The following is an 18,751-nucleotide window of genomic DNA, read 5'->3' on the forward strand; positions in this document are numbered from 1 at the left end:
GTCAAACGGCACAACAGACAGAGGCTTCCTGTGGTGACTTTCAAAATAAAAGTCGTGGGTATCACATCAGTTTAGGGAAAATTGTATAGGTTCATAATTCAACAAAGGTTTTCCAGAGTAATTTGATTGGACAGATAAACAAAAAAGAGATCAACCGAATTACGTTTTATTATAATCTGCTACTGTAGAGAAACAAGTGGGCAGGTTGCTGAAAATTCAGGTAAATTTAATAAAGGTAAAAGAACATGTTAATGCATGAAAAAGAATTATCAGTAGATTGTTGTAAATTAGATTTGGACTTTGAATTTGGCAGCAAGGGATACGTATTGCAGATGAATGTAATACAGCCACTGGCTATAGCCTATAGAAAAAAATCCTGGATAAATGCTAATAAAAAAAATAATTTGAAGGGCAATATGTAACCAGGTGCTGTATTGAGATTTAGTTATAGTGTGGTTACATGGACATGAATAACCCATTTTTGAGGTTTATCTTGGCGATGATCATATTCAGGATATGGTGTTCACATGAGCACAGAGAAATCAGGTTATTCGTATGCCCCACACTGTATACATCCTGGTTTCTTTCAGTATATTTCAGCTGGCATATTCAGGTTCCTCATAAACCAAATATGGTGTTTACAAGCTCAAACACATAAGCTGGATACTTCAAAAACCCCATCATAAATGGGTTATGTGACCACACTCATTTAGGTACAAAGACATTTTAGACATAGATGACATTTCTTAGCAATTTTAAACACAAAGGAAGAAAGAATCCTTAAGGTAAAAACAAACCATGCAAATGTTTATTTATGCAAAATAAACTTAAAAACACAGGGAATACAAAGCAATGCATAAATGTTTAAAAGACTCAAAAAGGTTTTCCATAATCCAGGTTATGAATATTGTTTTAGCAGGATCAACTGGTGTTGTATCTGCCATATAATTAATATGTTATTCGAAGCCCACTTTTTAAAAAAGTAATATCCATACTGGTTCAGATAAACAATTTGATTGTATGTTTTCCCATCTTTGCTGAGCAACAGTTTTATGTAAAAGGAATTAAAGACCTTTCCCATATGACGCCTGTCCCAAAAAATAGGCCTGTTGAGTTCAGTGATTTAAGCAAATAATAGGTCGCGGTATTAGTTGAAGTTTTACAGTAGATAATAGGCATGCATTGAGTATTAAAAAGCTTAGATAAGATGTCCTAATGGGTAGTCATTTGTAACAGGCATTTGTAATCAGCTTGTAATACCCAGGTAATTAATAAGAAAACACTTTTGTGGCCCTATTCCTACTCATCTTTTATCCGTAGTAGTCATATTTGACCTTTTATAATTTTAAAAACATTTGTTAGTTTATTGATGCAAACACAAATCAACAGACTGACACAGCTTTGCACATGCAACTTATCTTAAGCATAAATAGTTTTATAGCTATGATAATCAGATTCATTATAAATCCGGTAGGTCTAACGATAATAAGATTTGTTAGCAAATTATAATTCTATTCCAACTCATGGTCAACGTACTGGCTTATTCCAGAGCTTTCAGTCACATCACATGGTCTTCCTCAGTGGATGGAGTTTGCTGTTGTCATGGAAGTTGCTCACTTGAAATTACTGTTTCCAAGGAAAGAATGAGCTGAGTTTAAAAAAAAAAAAAAAAAGTCACAATCCTATCAGATGCTGGTCTGTAGCATGTTGTTCTTGTTATTTGTGAAACAGATAAAAACCATTCCCTAATTATAACGTCCCTGCTGTAGCATGCCAGGCCCTTGAATAATGCCATAAGAGAGAGCTGCTTTAAATCCGACTTAAATATTTTGGGGTTTTTTTTTTTACTTCATCTTTGCTTTTTATGATACTGCTAAAATTCACACCTTGTCATATGACACCTATCTGAAAATGTATTTCATAGAGATTTCTTTGTCAAATAAGAAAAATTTGCTTACTAAATTAAACCAGAATGTTTTTTTCTCTTTATTTCCACAGTTTGATTTATTTTCTGTTGTTTCAACAAAAAAAGAAACACTTTTCTAATTTTATTTTTTAATTCTTTATTTACAAATATAGATACATTATATACACACAAAACTGTCAATACCTGGGGTACATAGATTATATAAGATGTCCTATATTGTCCTCGTGGGAAACTCATTCTGCTCAGGTCAGCATAACATAAAAGACACCACAATAAACAACTCAACATGAATATACAAGTTAAATATTCACATATATGAGAAAGGAAAAGGAAAGAAAAGGGAAAATAATAATAGTAATAATAATAATAATAATAATAAATATCAACTCATTTATGATCTGGTTATTCATATGTAACCACACTCATAGTCAGTTTGTATTACCTTTTTATTCTTAAGGCCACTTACTGTGGTGCCATGTGTTCTTCTTGATAGACAAAGTTCAAAATCCTCAACAATTATTTATTACCAATCTGGCAAATGTTATGCTTTTGTTTTGAAGGCAAACTCTTAACATTTCCGGGTTTTGTAGCGTGTGTGTCTCTGGCAGCTTGACAACAAAGGGAATTTAAAGGGATTATAGACTGCGGAGACGCTCATGTGTCCAACGTGAAATAACCTTCCTCTTCTCGGTCTACTAATCTCTAATTTGATCCAAATCACAGTCAAAGTGATGAACTGAGTGATAACTGAAAATAGTTTATCCTTTAATACTGTCCGCTGTAATTGGGGCAAATGGTGCCGCTTAATGATTTATGTTCAAATCAGCCTTTGTGTCCAGTGTTGGCTCTGACAGCCCACGTGCACTGTGGAGGCTCTGTGACGAAGTAACGGCTCAAGTGCAGTGGTGCCGAGGCACGCTGGTGTGCCATGATGGCAATGTATGTAGGTGTGCCACAATATTATTGCAACATTCAACCAGCCGACCAATACAATAAGTTAGGAATGAATTTTTAATTGACTGTATCAGTATGTTTCCTTTTTTTTGTGATCAACTGATTTTATTCAATTATTCCATCATTTCATACAACCAAATATGATAACATCACTTTTGATGACTGTTTCAGCATGTTTCCTAATAAAGAGGCAAACTTTAGCTAAAAAATTGTAATCCAATTCAATTCCTTAAAAAAAACAACCCTCAGGGGGAACCTATTTGTTGCTGTTCGCGTGTGGGAATTTGAAGTGTGAGACATATTAAAAGACCTGACAGGTAGCCAGTGTGAGGGATGATTACATTAAAGGAAAAAGCCAGGGACAACAGCAGTATTTAACAAAGGTAACGTTGCAAAATTCGTCTCCATTAGCTACAACTCATAAGGTTCACGACAAAGCAACTTTCTTATACTAAACATGTTTTCCAAACAAATACAACATGCTAACATTATTAGCACAAGCCTATGGCATTTTACATTGTATAAATTAGCCTAGCGGCTAGGGGAGATTTCCTCTACTCATATTTGGAGCCAGGATAAATCACACACAAGACTTCAAATGCTATTTTGTGGGGGCTTTATTGTCTCCACAAGTTGTTGTTTCTCATCTGTGAAATAAAAGTAAATAAAAGCTTCCTTTCCACAGAGGGGAATGGTTTCAGCTTAAAAAAGTAGACAGGAGCTCTGCATTGCTGTGATGTGTAGTGACATTTCTGGGGAGGTGCACGGTAAGGCATGGATTCGATGCAGAAGTATAAATCTTGCTTAATCACATTTGTGAAGTCATCCAGTATAAAGTCTGGAGCTGCTCCATAGACGATGAAAGGGAGCCTCATTTTGTGGACCCACAGAATGTTTTATTTTATTTATACACACCAATATTAGCTTTATTCTATTGTAGTGTTTTCAGTTGCGAAACAGAAATTGCATCAATATACTCAGAACATTCCCTTAGGTGCCCCTATGACTTTGGTTTTAGGATAACAATGCTACAAACATATGATGATCTTATAGATTATGATACATTGCAGTAGATTTAACTACCCAAAAGTATATGAAAGAGTTACAATTAGCACAATCATCCAGTAGTAAAACACAACATTCACATTAATGCAGCAGTAATAGGCTATGTAATCCAAATTATCATATGTACTAATGGGGACCTTTTTTGTATAATGAGCACTTTCATGTATTGAATATATTAAGTGAATTTTGCTGACAGTACTTACATATCTGTACTTATGTAAGGTTTTGAAGGTAGGTCTTTATTTTCATTATTTTCTTAAGTAGTAGTATTAGTAGTATTGGTACCAGTATTAGGGATGTCACTTTAAATTGCCAAGTGGGCGTGGTGTAATACGTGTCATGTGATTCGACACGGAAGTGGTCTGTAGGAACTAGTGGCCAAAGCCGATAGGTCTGTCCCAGCCTAGGTTAGGTCTGTGGGCAGTTTCGCAGTTCAACTCAACCGTCAAAGTTAAGCCATAAATAGCCGAAACCATCACTCCCAACCGGTTTAGTGAGTGTTTTGGTATTTGCATAGTCTCTCTGATACAGACTCCATTGTCGCTTTACATGGTTCTGGTGATGGCACGCGGCAGGACACACAGCAAGTAAGGTAAGACAAGTTAACAAGCTAACAACTGCTAAGCTACACCGGGGCTCCTAACATGGTTAGCTAGCCTGTTGGTGAGCTAACGCAGCTAACTCCCATATACTGCACTTTGCAACTGTCGTTTTGTCTTATGAAAACTAGATTTAGTTCTGTGATACGGTGTTTCTCGGCAGACGTGTGCAGCAAAATATCCTGTGTGATATATGCATGTTAAGCGGTAAATGGTGTTCAGTGTTGCATGAGACATGGATCAAAATGTGTGTCATGTAAAGTTAGTTTTTGATTCCACTGTCCTGACAGACTTCTGCTCTCTCAGCCCCAGTTGCACCCGTCCCTGCAGCGCCATTAAACAGTGTCATGCCAGTCCCGGCTATGGCAGAGCCTGTGGTTGATCACCAGAAACGGTTTCAGGCTGCTGTGGATGTCATCCATAACCTCCCTAAAAATGGTAAAAATTAAAATCCTGACAGCCGTGACATGATCTCATACACATCTTGTCAGAAAGTGTGTTGCTGGCTAGACCAGGGCTGTAATCACCACTATTAAACACCCTTCTACACTGAGAAATATTTGGAAACTTCACAGCTAAACTGACCATTTGTTCAATTTCCCTTCGGGGATGAATAAAGTTTTTGTATTCTATTCTGTTCTATTAATTTTAGACCATTTTGCCCTCTCTCCACCAACATAAAACCTTTCTGTTCCAGTTTCCGCACCTTATTTTGAACTCATTGGAGCGTTTTGACCAATAAATAAATAGGTTCAGAACCTGAAAAAATTGATTCTGCGCTGGAGCCAAAAATAGCAGATTTTCCTTGACTTGAAATGCCAACTGTGACAACATCGTGAGGCATGTCATATTCTACTGGTTGGGAAAAGAGGATGGAGAAAGCAACAAAGGAAAGTCAGGTGAAAAATCATTGAGGGAAAAATGTGCATGGGTCTCATTAATACTTGGCCCATGCTTGTTTTTGGATATCTGTAGAAACAGAACTAAAATTCGCAGGCAGTCAGTGTCATCTGAGATTTTGCTACTACTGTTCATTTTTGTTGTACATTCTGCAACACCCTTGTTGACACATCCTTACTTACAGTAGTTCTGTGCAAAAGTGGTGGAAATGAGTGAGGGCTGCACAGGAAAGGTGCACACACTATGAGTTTTTTTATGACTTCTTTATAACATACTAACACTTAACAAAAACTATAACATTCCACGGCTTACATAACATTCATATTACATTCTGGTTTCAGAGTTTTTATTACATTTGAAAGTAATAAAACTGAGAGACAGTACAGTGTTTTACATTGATTGTACCAAAACACAGCAGATGAACATCAGCTTCTGTTGGCGTACGGCAACACCACTTGGACAAACTACATGCAGAACAAGTAGCAATAATACAGGTAGTAGTACAAGTAGTAGTGATAATATTGGGAATTTGTAATGTGTACTTATGAATATGATTACATTTGCTAACAATAATTTAGTACGCCGGTGCGTGGTTGCCATTTTTTCCCTTTATATTATTTATCCAAATATTGGGGGAGACATTTTGAGCATGTTTGAATATTTGGGTTGGGTGTTGATGTATATATTAAAATTGCAGTCTAGGGCTAGACAGTAGAAACCATTCATGAATCTGTATCTTTATTGTTGTAGGGTTGAACTGTGTAACTCAGAAGCGCCAGGGCAGCTGACCTGTTAGTGCAGCTGTGATTCACGCTGTGCTGCTTTGTACACACAGAGTGTTAAAGTAAACTTCATTTAAAAACCAGGTGGCTTAGTGTAGCTAAATGTATCAGCCAGCACAATGTCAGAGCTTATCTCCTGGATATTTTGTCATCTAAACAAGAAGAACTTTGAATGCAGTATCTCCTCTTCTTATTCTTATTCTTATTATTGTTATATGCAAGTTAAACTGAAGTCTTGCTCTTCATAATTTGTTATATATTCCATCCAATATGTACTGTTGTCAGTAAGACAATCAAACTAAACTGCCATTTTGATTAATGCAGTAATTTGTTTCATCATCAGTTATATTGCTCTAATATGTGAAAAAGAAGAAAATATGAATTCTCAAATATCTACACAGCTCTCAGTTTGCTCTGACCTAAAATGAAAATGAACTTCTATTTTTTCCCAATAGAAGAAGATTTCCCAATAAACAGTTAAACAAACCTGATAAATGTCTGTTATCTCGCAGGTTCCTACCGGCCGTCCTATGACGTCATGCTGCGATTCTACAGTCTGTACAAGCAGGCGGTGTGTGGACCCTGTACGGTGGCTCGGCCTGGCTTCTGGGACCCAGTGGGTCGCTACAAATGGTCTGTATGTGTGTACGGGCTTGTATGTTATTGTAGTCAGAGTCAGGTTAGTTTTCATGAGCAGACACCAGATTTTCTGCTGCTCTCACAAGTGGTCTTCTTTCCTTTACCAACAGAACAACGTGCAGTTTATGGTGTTGGTGTTTTTTTTATGACTTTGTCCATTAGACATTACAACACAAGTTTGCCACATATTTGCATGGTGTTTTATGTGGTGTTCTCTCTGTGGGTTAGTTAGTTTGTCTTGTGTGTGAGGTGTGTGAGTCTCAGATAATTCAGTTAATCTCCTCACGTTGTCAACACACTGTGTCTTTGTGGCAAAGGGCTTTTGTTAAAGATGTGCAGCCAAAGACCATTTAGCTCCTGATAAAGAGCAGCAGTGTGGGTTTTATATTGCACGGCTGCATGCATACACTTATACACTGAAGTCAGCAGAGATTGTGCTGCCCAGTAAATTGATGGAGAGAGGATCAGCATCTTGCTTAAGGACATCTTGACTGGTCACATGGCCTAAACACTGAGGCTAATGTGGGGTTTAAATGTGATGGACAGTCACTAACATGTTGGTTCAGTTCACTTCTAACAGATTAAGAAGGTGCAAGCAAATCTTTAAAGGTGTATGCTGCTTCTAAACAAACAGTTCATTGTGTGTGTTTCTTGTATTTGGCCTTCTGTAGAGCATACTGCAAAGGACTGATAAAACATCCTACTATTCAGATTGAATCAGAGTGAATTAAAATGGCAAATTATAATTAAACTCTCTCAGAATTGAGTCAGTGCTGTAATGCCTAGTTGCTTAATCAGTTCAGTTCTCCTTTGACAGAAAATGTCATCAGTTTTCTGGTCCAGCTTATCAAATGTGAAGATCTGGTGTTTCAGTTTTATATCACTAGAAAATTGCCACTTTGTCAAGGATATATCTTTATAGTTCATATCAATAATGCAAAGTGGAATCAGCACAGCTGCAGTCCCACCCAGACCAGCTTATAAATTATGAATGTATTTTTATTAGGGCAGCCCCCGACAAAGAATTTTCCTAGTTGACAAGTAATAGTCATTTAGGGTCATTAGTGGACTCGTCACCCACATGTTTACGATATTAATTTAATGATTAAATGATATATTTTGGGTGGGGCAACACAGTGGTTTGAGTTCAGGATCTGAAAAAATAGAAAAAGTAACAAATTACAGAGAAATACAAAACTGTACTAATAACCCTTAGTTAATATAGGCCTGTATTTCATTTAAAAGTGCACGTCACTCACTGAGCGAGCCGACTGTTAATTACACTGTCAGCAAAGCAGTAGTGATTGTGCTAAGTGGCTAATGGGCATGTAGCTGCTTCCATGTTTCAGATGATACGTTACGTTTGTAGTGGATGAATGATAGGCAAATATTTTACATATCACCTTGGGTTAGCCTTCACCTTCTCAAAATCATCCCGCACTTTGGATTTCCTGCCCGACATGTTATTACAGTTTTTCTTGATTGTTTACACACATTTTCTGAAAGCATGCCTCATACTTTCAGAACTCTACACACAAATCAAAAAACACACACACAATGGGCAAAACCCCTCAATTCTCCTGCAAAATGAAACTTTACATTCAAAACAATGTTATTTCTTCTCAAAATGGTATTTTGTTTTCAAATGACACACACAAACCATCATATGAATAGACATTTATAAGAACCAGTTGAACACTGATGTGCTCAATGTAAAACACTATGATGAATGGAAAACACTTCTTCTCCATTCATCATAATGACTTAGGCCTTTTTTTTGTTCAGTGTTACACTTACTACAGACAGTACATACATAAGTGTGTTGTAAAATATTTTAGAATATTGTTTTTATACTCAGAACACACAAATACACGGTAACAAATATATTTTATTTTTCCCACAAAAACAATGTACACAGTGTACATTCCAACCAACACAAAGTTGCACATACAGTGGTCTACATACAAAACAACAGAAGAATTTACTGTATACAGTTACAGAAAAAAAAAAAAAAAAAAACTATGCTGCATCCTCTCTTCTGTTTCGGTCTGGCCACAGCACCTCATCCACATCACAAGCAATGTTTTCCCTGGCCAAGCAGCGGGGGAAATATCGCCTAGCATGGCGAATCCAGCCATGAAAAGCATCAACTGCTATATCTCCACATGCGTCTTCCATAGCTTGGAGAAGGGGTATACGCGTTTGTGGATTTCGGTCATACACTTTCCATCTCCAGGCAGAAAAAGTGGCTCGGATCTCATCAGAGATTACGGTCCTTGGCCTTCCTCGTCCTCGTCCTCCCCGTCCTCCTCCTCTTACTCTCACTCCTCTGGCTCTGGCTCTGCCTCTGTTTCCAATGTTGGCATCCATTGCTCCAAAACAGAAGAGCTCACCTGTTGCCCTTTTATGCTGAAGCTCTGATTGCTAATTGTAAAACTGTGTGACAGGTGTTTGCCCATGTGATGAGTCAGTGTGCATAGTAGGGCAATTAACTTTAGAATTTTGAATGACAGTGTGTTCCTTGTGAAAACAAGAGATTTTCTTCATGAAAATTGTGCCAATGCAATGTGAGTGTAAAGCAGGAATTGTGCTTGTAGTTTAGCAGAATTGGTTCAGGGGGTTGGTGCATGAGTTACATGTTATGGTCATTGTGTCTCAAGTACCAGTATTGTGTGTAAACAATTGAGAAAAACTTGTATATGATTGCGATGATTGAGTCCTTTGAAGAGGTTGCAGTCATTTTTGATATTACTGTTACAAAACTAATTGACTCAGGTCAGCTTTAATGGTAGAGATTGCAAATTGTGTTATACATATTTAATTTTACATTTTAAATTAAATGAATTTGAGATATACCCTGTCTGAACAACCACCTAAAATAATGTGTTCATAAGGATGAAGTGGTGATGGAGTAGTAACTGTAGTGGTAGTAGGTGATAAATATACTTTCACCTGTTACTATATTTAGACTAAAGTCATCCAGTGCCCGTTCAAGACATGCCTTTTCAGAAGGGGCCGACTGCTTGGTCGATGGTGTTGCTGCTAGCAGCTTTCTCAAGAACCACTCATACAAACAACTACACATTCAACACTGCACCTTCTTGGGTCCTGAGTAGTACACCTGCACTGGCATAGTTGTGTCCCACACACCCAAGTCAAAGCTACTCGGCATCAGAAACACTGCTGAGATATAAAAGACACCAGGGCAAGACTTAACCATAAGGCAGGTTAGGCAACTGCCTTGGTTCCCAAACAGCTGTAGATTTACTTTGATGTTTGTTTTGAAAAATATAGACCTATGTCTATATTCTAAGTCATTAACCCCCCAAATAACTTACAAAAAGCCCCAAAGCACTTAAAAAATATGCGACTGGTAGTAGTATTGGTATACTACTGTACTGTGTTTTTTTACTTCTTTTACTATAGAGTAAACCATTGTACTACTACATTTACCTGACAGAGACATGTTATTGTTTATATAATATTACATATTCAGATTTTACTTCCAAAATATAACAATTAAAATATAATACATTATTATTCATATAACTATCCAATGTTAGAATTGAAAACTCCACGTTGTACAGACATTAAGTAAATTAAAATCTCAAGTCTCATTTTTGTGGCACTGCCAGAGTTGACAGAGAATTTACTCAGCATAGCACAGTAGTACAGTACACTTTGTGGTCAAAACACTGTAGTTTAATCAGATGTTATGGCAGGGTTGATGTTTTCTGACTAATTGTTCTCATATATATGTGTTAGGGATGCCTGGAGCCGCTTGGGAGAGATGAGCAGTGAGAGTGCCATGGCAGCATATGTGGACGAGATGAAGAAAGTAGCACAGGAGGTACATGACACATTTCTTTCATATATGTCAATATAACATCAGAAGTTTTTATGCAGAATTTCTGGCATGAATGCATCTGCACATTGCAGCTTAAATAGATTATTTACATTTTAATGAATACCCCCAGTAAATGAATGAATATTTTTGATGTAAAGTGCATCAGCTGAAATCTGATCTGGCTGTCAGGTGATGTTCAGCTTTTAACACTATTCAGTTTAGGTCAGGTTCCTACGTGTTTCTCTGCTCTCAGATCAAATCAGCTCACAGTAACATACTGAATGTGAGGTGAGGCATTAAAAATAAAAAAAGATGAATGAATAAAACTCTGGTCAGATGAACACAGGGACTTGTAATTAGCAGTCCAGTGATCAATAAAGGTTTCCACTGACTCCACAGGTCATCGACACCATGCCCATGAATGAGAAAACAGCCTCCCTCTTCCATCACTTTGAGCCTCTCTACTTGGTGATTGATGACATGCCGCGGCCTCCAGAGTCACTGCTCACACTCGGAGAAGGTCAGTGACCCTGAGGGTCAGCCTGTAACCAGCATCTGATGGGAGATGATAGTGTTTGATCGGAGATTAGATTTGCTTCCACCAGTGCTCGCAACATCTGATGAATTGACTGATACTAAACAGGGTGTCTGTGACGAGCCTCAATTGCTTCTAATACACAGCACATACATCAGTATTTTATTTCATTAGTATCAGTGTGACATAAAGATTTTTTGAAACACTTACTCCAGCAAGGGCATATTTTTGGGCAAGCTGGTTATTGCTTCTTTTGAAACATTTTAAATGTATAGATAGGGCTCAACAATATGGGAAAATAATTTGAATGCATTTAGTCATTCAGCCCAAGTATAGATTCTAGAAAACTACTTGTGGTTGGAAACATTAGATAAAAAATTTTTTTTTTTGGGTGGATGTAAGAGTCTTTTTTCCATTACTGCAGATCTTAAAGGCAGTGAGCATGCCGACAGGCCAGCAGAGATTAAGGATGAGGTTGAGGAGCGGGGCAACCCTACAGAAGATTCTTCTCTGCTACAGGGTGCAGACCATGATCAGGAGTTCAACCTGTCTGAAGTTATAGACCTCACTGCCAACACCATCCCCAACGGTATGTAATGGATGGAGCCTGACTTACACCCCTCTTCCTTTTGTACAACAGACTCTACTCATGCTACACCTACACTGCATCTAGTTTTGAAAACAACTTGGGTCCACACTAGCATTTCCAGGTCATTTTGGTAGAGACCTCTGTCCACAGTGAAACACTTGAACCACATTAAAACAGCTTAATCTCTTTTGCTTCGCCCTCCTCTCAGTGGCAAATAACAAAACTGATTAAAAGCCAACATCTGGTGAGGAGTGGGACAGATGACCAGCAGACCAAATCAGATTTTATGGTCTTGACATCGTCTGACAAAATCATCACAGATGTACAGTTGCATGCAAAAGTTTGGGCACCCCTGCTCAAAATTTTGTTTACTTTGAGTAATTAATAAGTAAAAGACAAACTGATTTTCAAAAGTCATGAAGTTAAACAGACAGGCAGCTGACTGGGCAGCTCCAGATTGTCCAGAGTCAGCCCTTTAAACCTGCGCTAAGCCTCCTCCTGCACTGTCTGACTATCTGTACTGTGTTTTAACACAGCCCATTTCACAATAAACTGGAGTTGTTCTTATTTATATATTTATATTTCTGTTGTCAGATGAGGAAATGGGTATAAAGTAGTTATTTAATCAGGTGTCATAAATCTTTCATGTTAACCAGCAGTCATTTCCCAGCTGCTGTGCTGATAAAATGATTATTATTGTATTATGGTGATGTCATCTGAAAAAAAAAAGTGTAAATGCAGGTTAAAAGTATATTACACTGTTTGCAAACATGCTTGCCAGTGCTGTATTTGCCTTTTTACGGCACTTTGTCTCTTGGATGCCTGCTGCTGCTTATGGTCTGGAACCTGGTTGCTGCCTCTTTATACAGCTCAGACCTAACCTGAGTGCTGTGGGGATACCCGCCCAGAAAATAAGAAAATCCAGGCAGAGGATAGAAATACCGCAGATAAATACACTGTCACACACTGAGAGTTAAAGTTATACTAAGTGTTGATTGAGAAACATTACTTCTGTATGAATCTGTACATTTTTGGGGGGAGAAAATCCAGCATAGTTAGTATATCTTTAATGACAACAGTTACGTTGTGTATTTGACTTTATTGACTTTTAAAATGAGAGATCACAGATAAGGTTTAGAGTGACTGGTTGGTCATTGTTTTGCACAAGCTCTGTTTACCCCACACACACTTAAACACACAGTCTGAGATTTAACATATATACACTCTGGGGACCACTTTGGAAAAGCTCAGTTTTGAGGTGATAGAGAAAACCATACTTTTTTTGATCGAACGATCTTATATTGGACACACTGTAGCACATGCTCAGGGCAGGCGTAGTGGTTTTATTATAGTCCAGCTGTGTATCCAGCAGGAGGGAATGTTCTTGACACATAAGATCCAGAGCAGAGTAACTTCTCCACCTTTGCTCTCAGCCTGATTAAAAGAAAAGATTAGGTTTGTTAACATTTAAAGCCCGCCATGCTGTTATTCTGTGTACAGTAGCACAGTCTGACAAAATAAGATTTGAACTGCGGCTTCTTGACTGGAGCTACTGACCTATTGAGAATGAAACATTCAGTTTCAATTCCTGTAATGATCCCATTTATCATCCACTCAACATTTGTTGTTTTGTCCAACCCTGATATGAAGAGACTAAAAGTTTTCTCCTCATATATCCGAAATGCTTGCTCTCCTTCAGACTCTGGCGTGTGTGAGGGTTTGGTGTTGACCAGCGACTCAGAGAGTGAGATCTTCTGTGACTCTGTGGATTCAGTGGAGCAACTCAGCAACGTCAAGGTACGACTAACATCCTCCAACAGGTGGAGGCAGCAGGCGTGCCAAATTAGATTAGATTAGAAAGCTTTATTGTCATTATATAGAAATATAACAAGTACACAGAGTGAATGAACATTACTGCAGAGTATCAGAGTACAACTTACTACTCCAGTGAGCAGGAACATGAAATTAAAAGGAACTAATGAATGTGTACTAGGGCTGTCAAAAAAAATTCCAAGTTCTAAATATATTCGAATATATATATATATTTTTTTTATAAGTTCGAACCTAAATTTGATACTTCGAATATCATCAATAATTAATTAATACTATTAATAATGTTATATATCACGGCGAATCCCGTTTGGGCGGAGATGGCTTGCGCACAAGCCGGGCCAGAGAGGGACGCAGCGATGGAGGGAGAGGCGCAGACGGAGGAGCCCGCTGCGCCAACACCACCCACTGCGCTGTCCGCGATGTGTGACCTGTTCGGGGAGACATACAGGGAGAGTGTTGCACCTGCTGCCTCCCTGTCTACCCTTTTTGAAGAAGAGATGAAACGTTACCAGAATGAGACACCACTACGAGCCGACCAGGATCCACTCTTGTGGTGGAAAACTACGCACTGAAGTATCCAAACATTGCTCAGATAGCGAGGCAGAAGTTGGTCATACCTGGCACTTCAGTGAGGTCAGAATGGGTGTTTTCATCCGAGTGTCACGTTCATATTGCGTCAGCAATAAGCATCTTATTTTTTGTGTTTTTTGTAAAATAAATAAGTAAATAAATAATAATAATAAATTCAAATATTATTTGAACTCTACTAAATTAATTCAAAAATATTCGAACTCAATTTCATGGTGCTTTTGACAGCCCTAATGTGTACAGAGTTTCATTGTATGCAAGTAAGACCATTTCAAAGATTGATTTCCGTTCACAGGTTCCAGTTGTAAAGACCAATGGCTTTCACAGTGAACAGGAGTCGTCTCCTGCTCAGAGCCTGGAGCTGGAGGGCCGTCTGGGGGTCAGACAGGTGGGAGCAGGTCAAGGAGGAGAGGGGGCCGAGGATGGGAAAGGTCAGGGTCCCAACAGGAGGAGTCGAGACACCGGGCGGGATGGTTCCCACCACAACTGGAGAGAACGTAAGCTGATATGTGGAAGTGTTCAATATTAGATATATATATCTAATTTACATTTTTGATATCTGTTCTTGACGGCACTGAGAAGAATAATATTCTTGACACTATAGAGATAAGTATTAAATATCATATATTTTTATCAGAGATTTTGAGAATTATGTTCTGTCCTTAAAAACACTGACAGACAGACACTTGGTAAATACAAAGGGAAATTTAGGAAATGATATTAAGTAAAGCAACACATCCCAGTGAGCTCTGATAAACACATGCTTGGGATCTAAATGGACACGTACTGTTCCTGTGGCATTTAACTTTACTGGAAATATGTCAGAGTGGGCACTAGTGAAAAATGCTCTTTGAAACAAGTGTTTTTGGGGGAAATAGCATTGAGTGGAATTTCTAATATGAACTAGAGATCCTATAAAACAAAGAGTGATTACATAATACTAATAATACTAATAATAATAATTATTATTATTATTATCATTATCATTATCATTATCTTAACTAAATTTATATATTTCCTACAGTTTATTCATGTGGTTAAATAACTTTTTCATTGATTTAATGTTGAACACTTTGGTGTTCCATGTGGTCTGTAGGAGGTGTTCCTCAGGGCAGTCCAAGGTGGGGGGCCCCGGGCGGTGGTGGAGGGGCCGGGCGAGGAGGAGGGGACGGTTCAGAGGGTGGGGTCGAGAGGCTGCATGATGCCCAGCTACAGCAGCAGATCATTCTGGCCCTGCGGAGGCTCAGAGAGGACATGAGAAGTGTGATGGAGCGGCTGGAGGTGGTGGAGAGACTCGCCGCCACACATGTAAGCATCAAAATGACTGTTGTTGTTTGTTGACAGCATACGTGTTGGATTCTTACAGGAAGACAACAGTCGCTGTTTAATATGTAGAGGGTCAGGTTTAACTTCCTTTTGTTAAAATGTTGATGTCATCATAGAAATTCAAAAAGCTGAGCTCATCTGAACAAAGTCATTAGTATTGTCTTTAAATACAAAAAACGTGCACAAAACCTCATGTCAGTGTTAATGTTTAACTTGCATCAGTTCTAAGCTGCAGAAATTAACTTGCGAGATCATTTTTAGAGCATTGGAATTGACCAGCAGCCCTTTCGTCGTCGTGCAGGTGCATTGTGGTCACGTTTTACTCAGTAGAATGATACAGTTGGACTTTGAGGCAGAAATGTAATGTCAGCTTATTTTTACTCTTGTGTCTGTATTGATGTCAGAGGAATGCAGAGGTGAAATGGGTAGTCAGAAATGTCAGAGAAGCAGGATGCCTGGTTCAAAAGTTATTCTATAGTTTTTCCTATAATCAATAGATCTTATGAAAAGATTTAAACTAACGATGTGTCAGTCCATTTCTCAATACTTACTGACATCCCTACTGTCTGTGGCTCCAAAGACTGTTTAGAAACTTCTCACAAATACATAGTTTCATTTTTTTAAAGGCCTCAGTAATTTATACAACAGCAGCTTACTGTAGTTTTTCACACACGTTAGTCAAACAGGAGGAAATAGTGCAAATGTTCGGGTCTATTTTCAGCAGCAGATTGATCCACATTTGGTGCTCTACTGCAGTGGTCCTAAACCAGAGCTCTGAGGAACCCCAGGGATCCATGAGGGAGTTTCAGGGGGTCACCAACAAAAATGGGGAATAGTTTTTTTCACTATTTAAATAACTAATGTGAGTAAGAGTCTGAAGAGTGACTAATCTGTTCATTGGTTTCACTTTCGTTTTTTTTCCTCAACTGTAGATGGCAACTGTAGAATTCAAATAAACACAAGAGGTTTGTGCTCAATCATATCTAACAACCCACATCTTTTCAGGTGGAGCGCTTAAGTTAAATCCTATCAAATGGGGGTCCATGACCTAATGTGTATCAATTTAGGCACCCTTGACATGAAAGTACTTGGGGCAGTATCACTCTAGATTGTTTTGGTGTGAGTTGCCGATTGTTGGAGATATCAGCCGTAGAGATATCTGCCTTCTCTCCAGTATAATGGAACTAGATGGCACTCGGCTTGTGATGCTCAGAGCGCCACAAAAATACATCTGAAAAACTCAACAGCAATGTCTCTTTCCAGAGATCATGACCTGATTAATCAAGACAATTCACAAACCTTGTTGAGAGCAGTTTCATGTTGGAACTATTTTCTTTGTACTGCACTACTACACCTGCAAACTGTATCAGTTCACCTAGCACCACTAAGCTAGTCAAGGTTACAGCTCAGACAAAGAGGACACTATTAATGTTTACATCTCTCACTGTCATGAGTACAAGCCTCTCATCCATGCACACTTCCTTCCTTCTGCCTCCTTCCTGTTGTTTTTTTGGTGAACTGTCCCTTAAAGCTGCCTTCAGAGCTCTGAGGCTCACTGCTGTTTTGTGTGTGACAGGCCCAGAGCTCAGAGTGGAGACCATGTCTACAGTGTGCAGCCTCAGCCTCCAAAGAGCAGGTAAGAAGTTACACACACACTGATTGACTGACTGTCTGACGTGTAATGTTCAGTAAGAGTTATATAGTCCATTCCCTGTTTGAACTGGCAGCTCCTGACTGTGTGTTCGCTGATAAATAATGAGCTGCATGATTTTTGTCTCAGGAGGACAGGTGGTGGCAGTTTGACATGTCCGGTCAGACCGTCCTCCTCTTCCTCTTGTGGCCGTTTGTCGCTCAGGGTTTGGTCTACCTGCTGAGGAAAGCCCAGAAAAGGAGCCGCATATCTTCATGAAGAAAGCCGATGATGACGTTCAACCAATCACCTGTAGTAATCCATCGGTGCAAGGAGTTTAATCTGTGCAGAGGAAAGGATCAAATATGAATTCATGGGACAGCTGCACCTTCCTTCATTCTGTGCACTGAACAGAGGGAGATAGGTTTGTGGACTTGGTGCCTGCTTGGAGAGAGATGTATGTGGTTGGATCCAGAAATCTTCTCACTCACCACAGCACATAAATCTGTATTTAAATGATTCAAGTGGAGTCAGTTGGCTTGTCTTGGGAAGCGGGAAGCAGATAAAGATGATATTATCAAAACTGGATGGGTGGTTATACTGATCATGAGCCTGAGGTACTGAATAAGCCTGAATTAAAGACTTGGATTATATTAATATATTACTCAAGTTAGTGAGACATGATGTACATTCACTGTATTCTATTTACTGTTGGGTTTTGCTACCATAAGATCAAAGTCATTGTAAAATACAGCACACTGCAGCCAAAGTATCTGCTCTGGAATGGAGGAAGTCAGTGTACACATGTCTTACTAATACGCCATGTAGCTGTAAAAATGTCACTGTCTCTCTGATATGGGGAGGAACCACTCTGTGCTTACACTTGTCATTTCATTGTTGTCTCTCACATCTGATTGTTTACCTCAGATTGTTCGTCAGAGTCTCTGCTGACATATATTTAAGTCTTACGATGAAAGAATCCTTTCGGTGCTCCGTCTCTTGGACTGCTCATGTGCTAGCTGCACATTAATCACATCTACAGTACAACGTCTGATCACAGTGAGACTAATGTATCTCATTTTATAGATCAATGTAAACATAATCAGATTGTTTAGTTACCTACTGAGTCTTCTATTGTGACTCCAGGTGTGATCAGATGATAAAGAACACTGAAGTGACAAGTGTAATTGAGACTGTCCTCACCAAATGATGGGAGAACTGTTTGATAACTGCCCTGTAATGAACAGTTGTGTATAATACTAATGCATGAGCTCAGATTAAATATCTATATTGAATAGAAGGTTGTGTTGTGTCAAGTCTCAGTGGCAAATATTAACAATGAGGCATCAAGTTTCACAGCAGTAACAAAGTGGCAGTAACTGCTGATGTTGATGGTGCTGGTTAAATGGTGAGTACAGTGGCATGCAAAAGTTTGGGCACCCCTGGTCAAAATTTCGTTTACTGTGAATAGTTAAGTGAGTAGACAATGAAGTGATCTCCAAAAGGCATAAAGTTAAAGATGAAACATGCTTTTCAG

The 18,751-nt window shown here is 38.7% G+C and overlaps 1 protein-coding gene across 2 annotated transcripts; it reads left to right on the forward strand.

Annotated features, from left to right (window-relative positions):
- Window positions 1–4,316: 4,316 nt before the first annotated feature.
- On the forward strand, window positions 4,317–18,514 carry acbd4 (acyl-CoA binding domain containing 4). 2 transcript variants are annotated; one of them, XM_050060296.1, is made up of 11 exons: window positions 4,317–4,538; window positions 4,852–4,983; window positions 6,740–6,860; window positions 10,632–10,716; window positions 11,113–11,233; window positions 11,673–11,837; window positions 13,537–13,634; window positions 14,554–14,755; window positions 15,355–15,566; window positions 17,161–17,220; window positions 17,365–18,514. In XM_050060296.1, the coding sequence occupies exons 2-11, from the start codon at window positions 4,893–4,895 to the stop codon at window positions 17,491–17,493; spliced, it is 1,284 nt and encodes a 427-aa protein (XP_049916253.1). In that variant the 5' UTR covers window positions 4,317–4,538; window positions 4,852–4,892; the 3' UTR covers window positions 17,494–18,514. The 2 variants fall into 2 exon arrangements, with proteins under 2 accessions (XP_049916253.1, XP_049916254.1); XM_050060297.1 differs by lacking the exon at window positions 4,852–4,983.
- Window positions 18,515–18,751: the final 237 nt, after the last annotated feature.

Source organism: Epinephelus moara, chromosome 13 (genome assembly GCF_006386435.1).
Source record: "Epinephelus moara isolate mb chromosome 13, YSFRI_EMoa_1.0, whole genome shotgun sequence".
Classification (NCBI taxonomy): Eukaryota; Metazoa; Chordata; class Actinopteri; order Perciformes; family Serranidae; genus Epinephelus; species Epinephelus moara.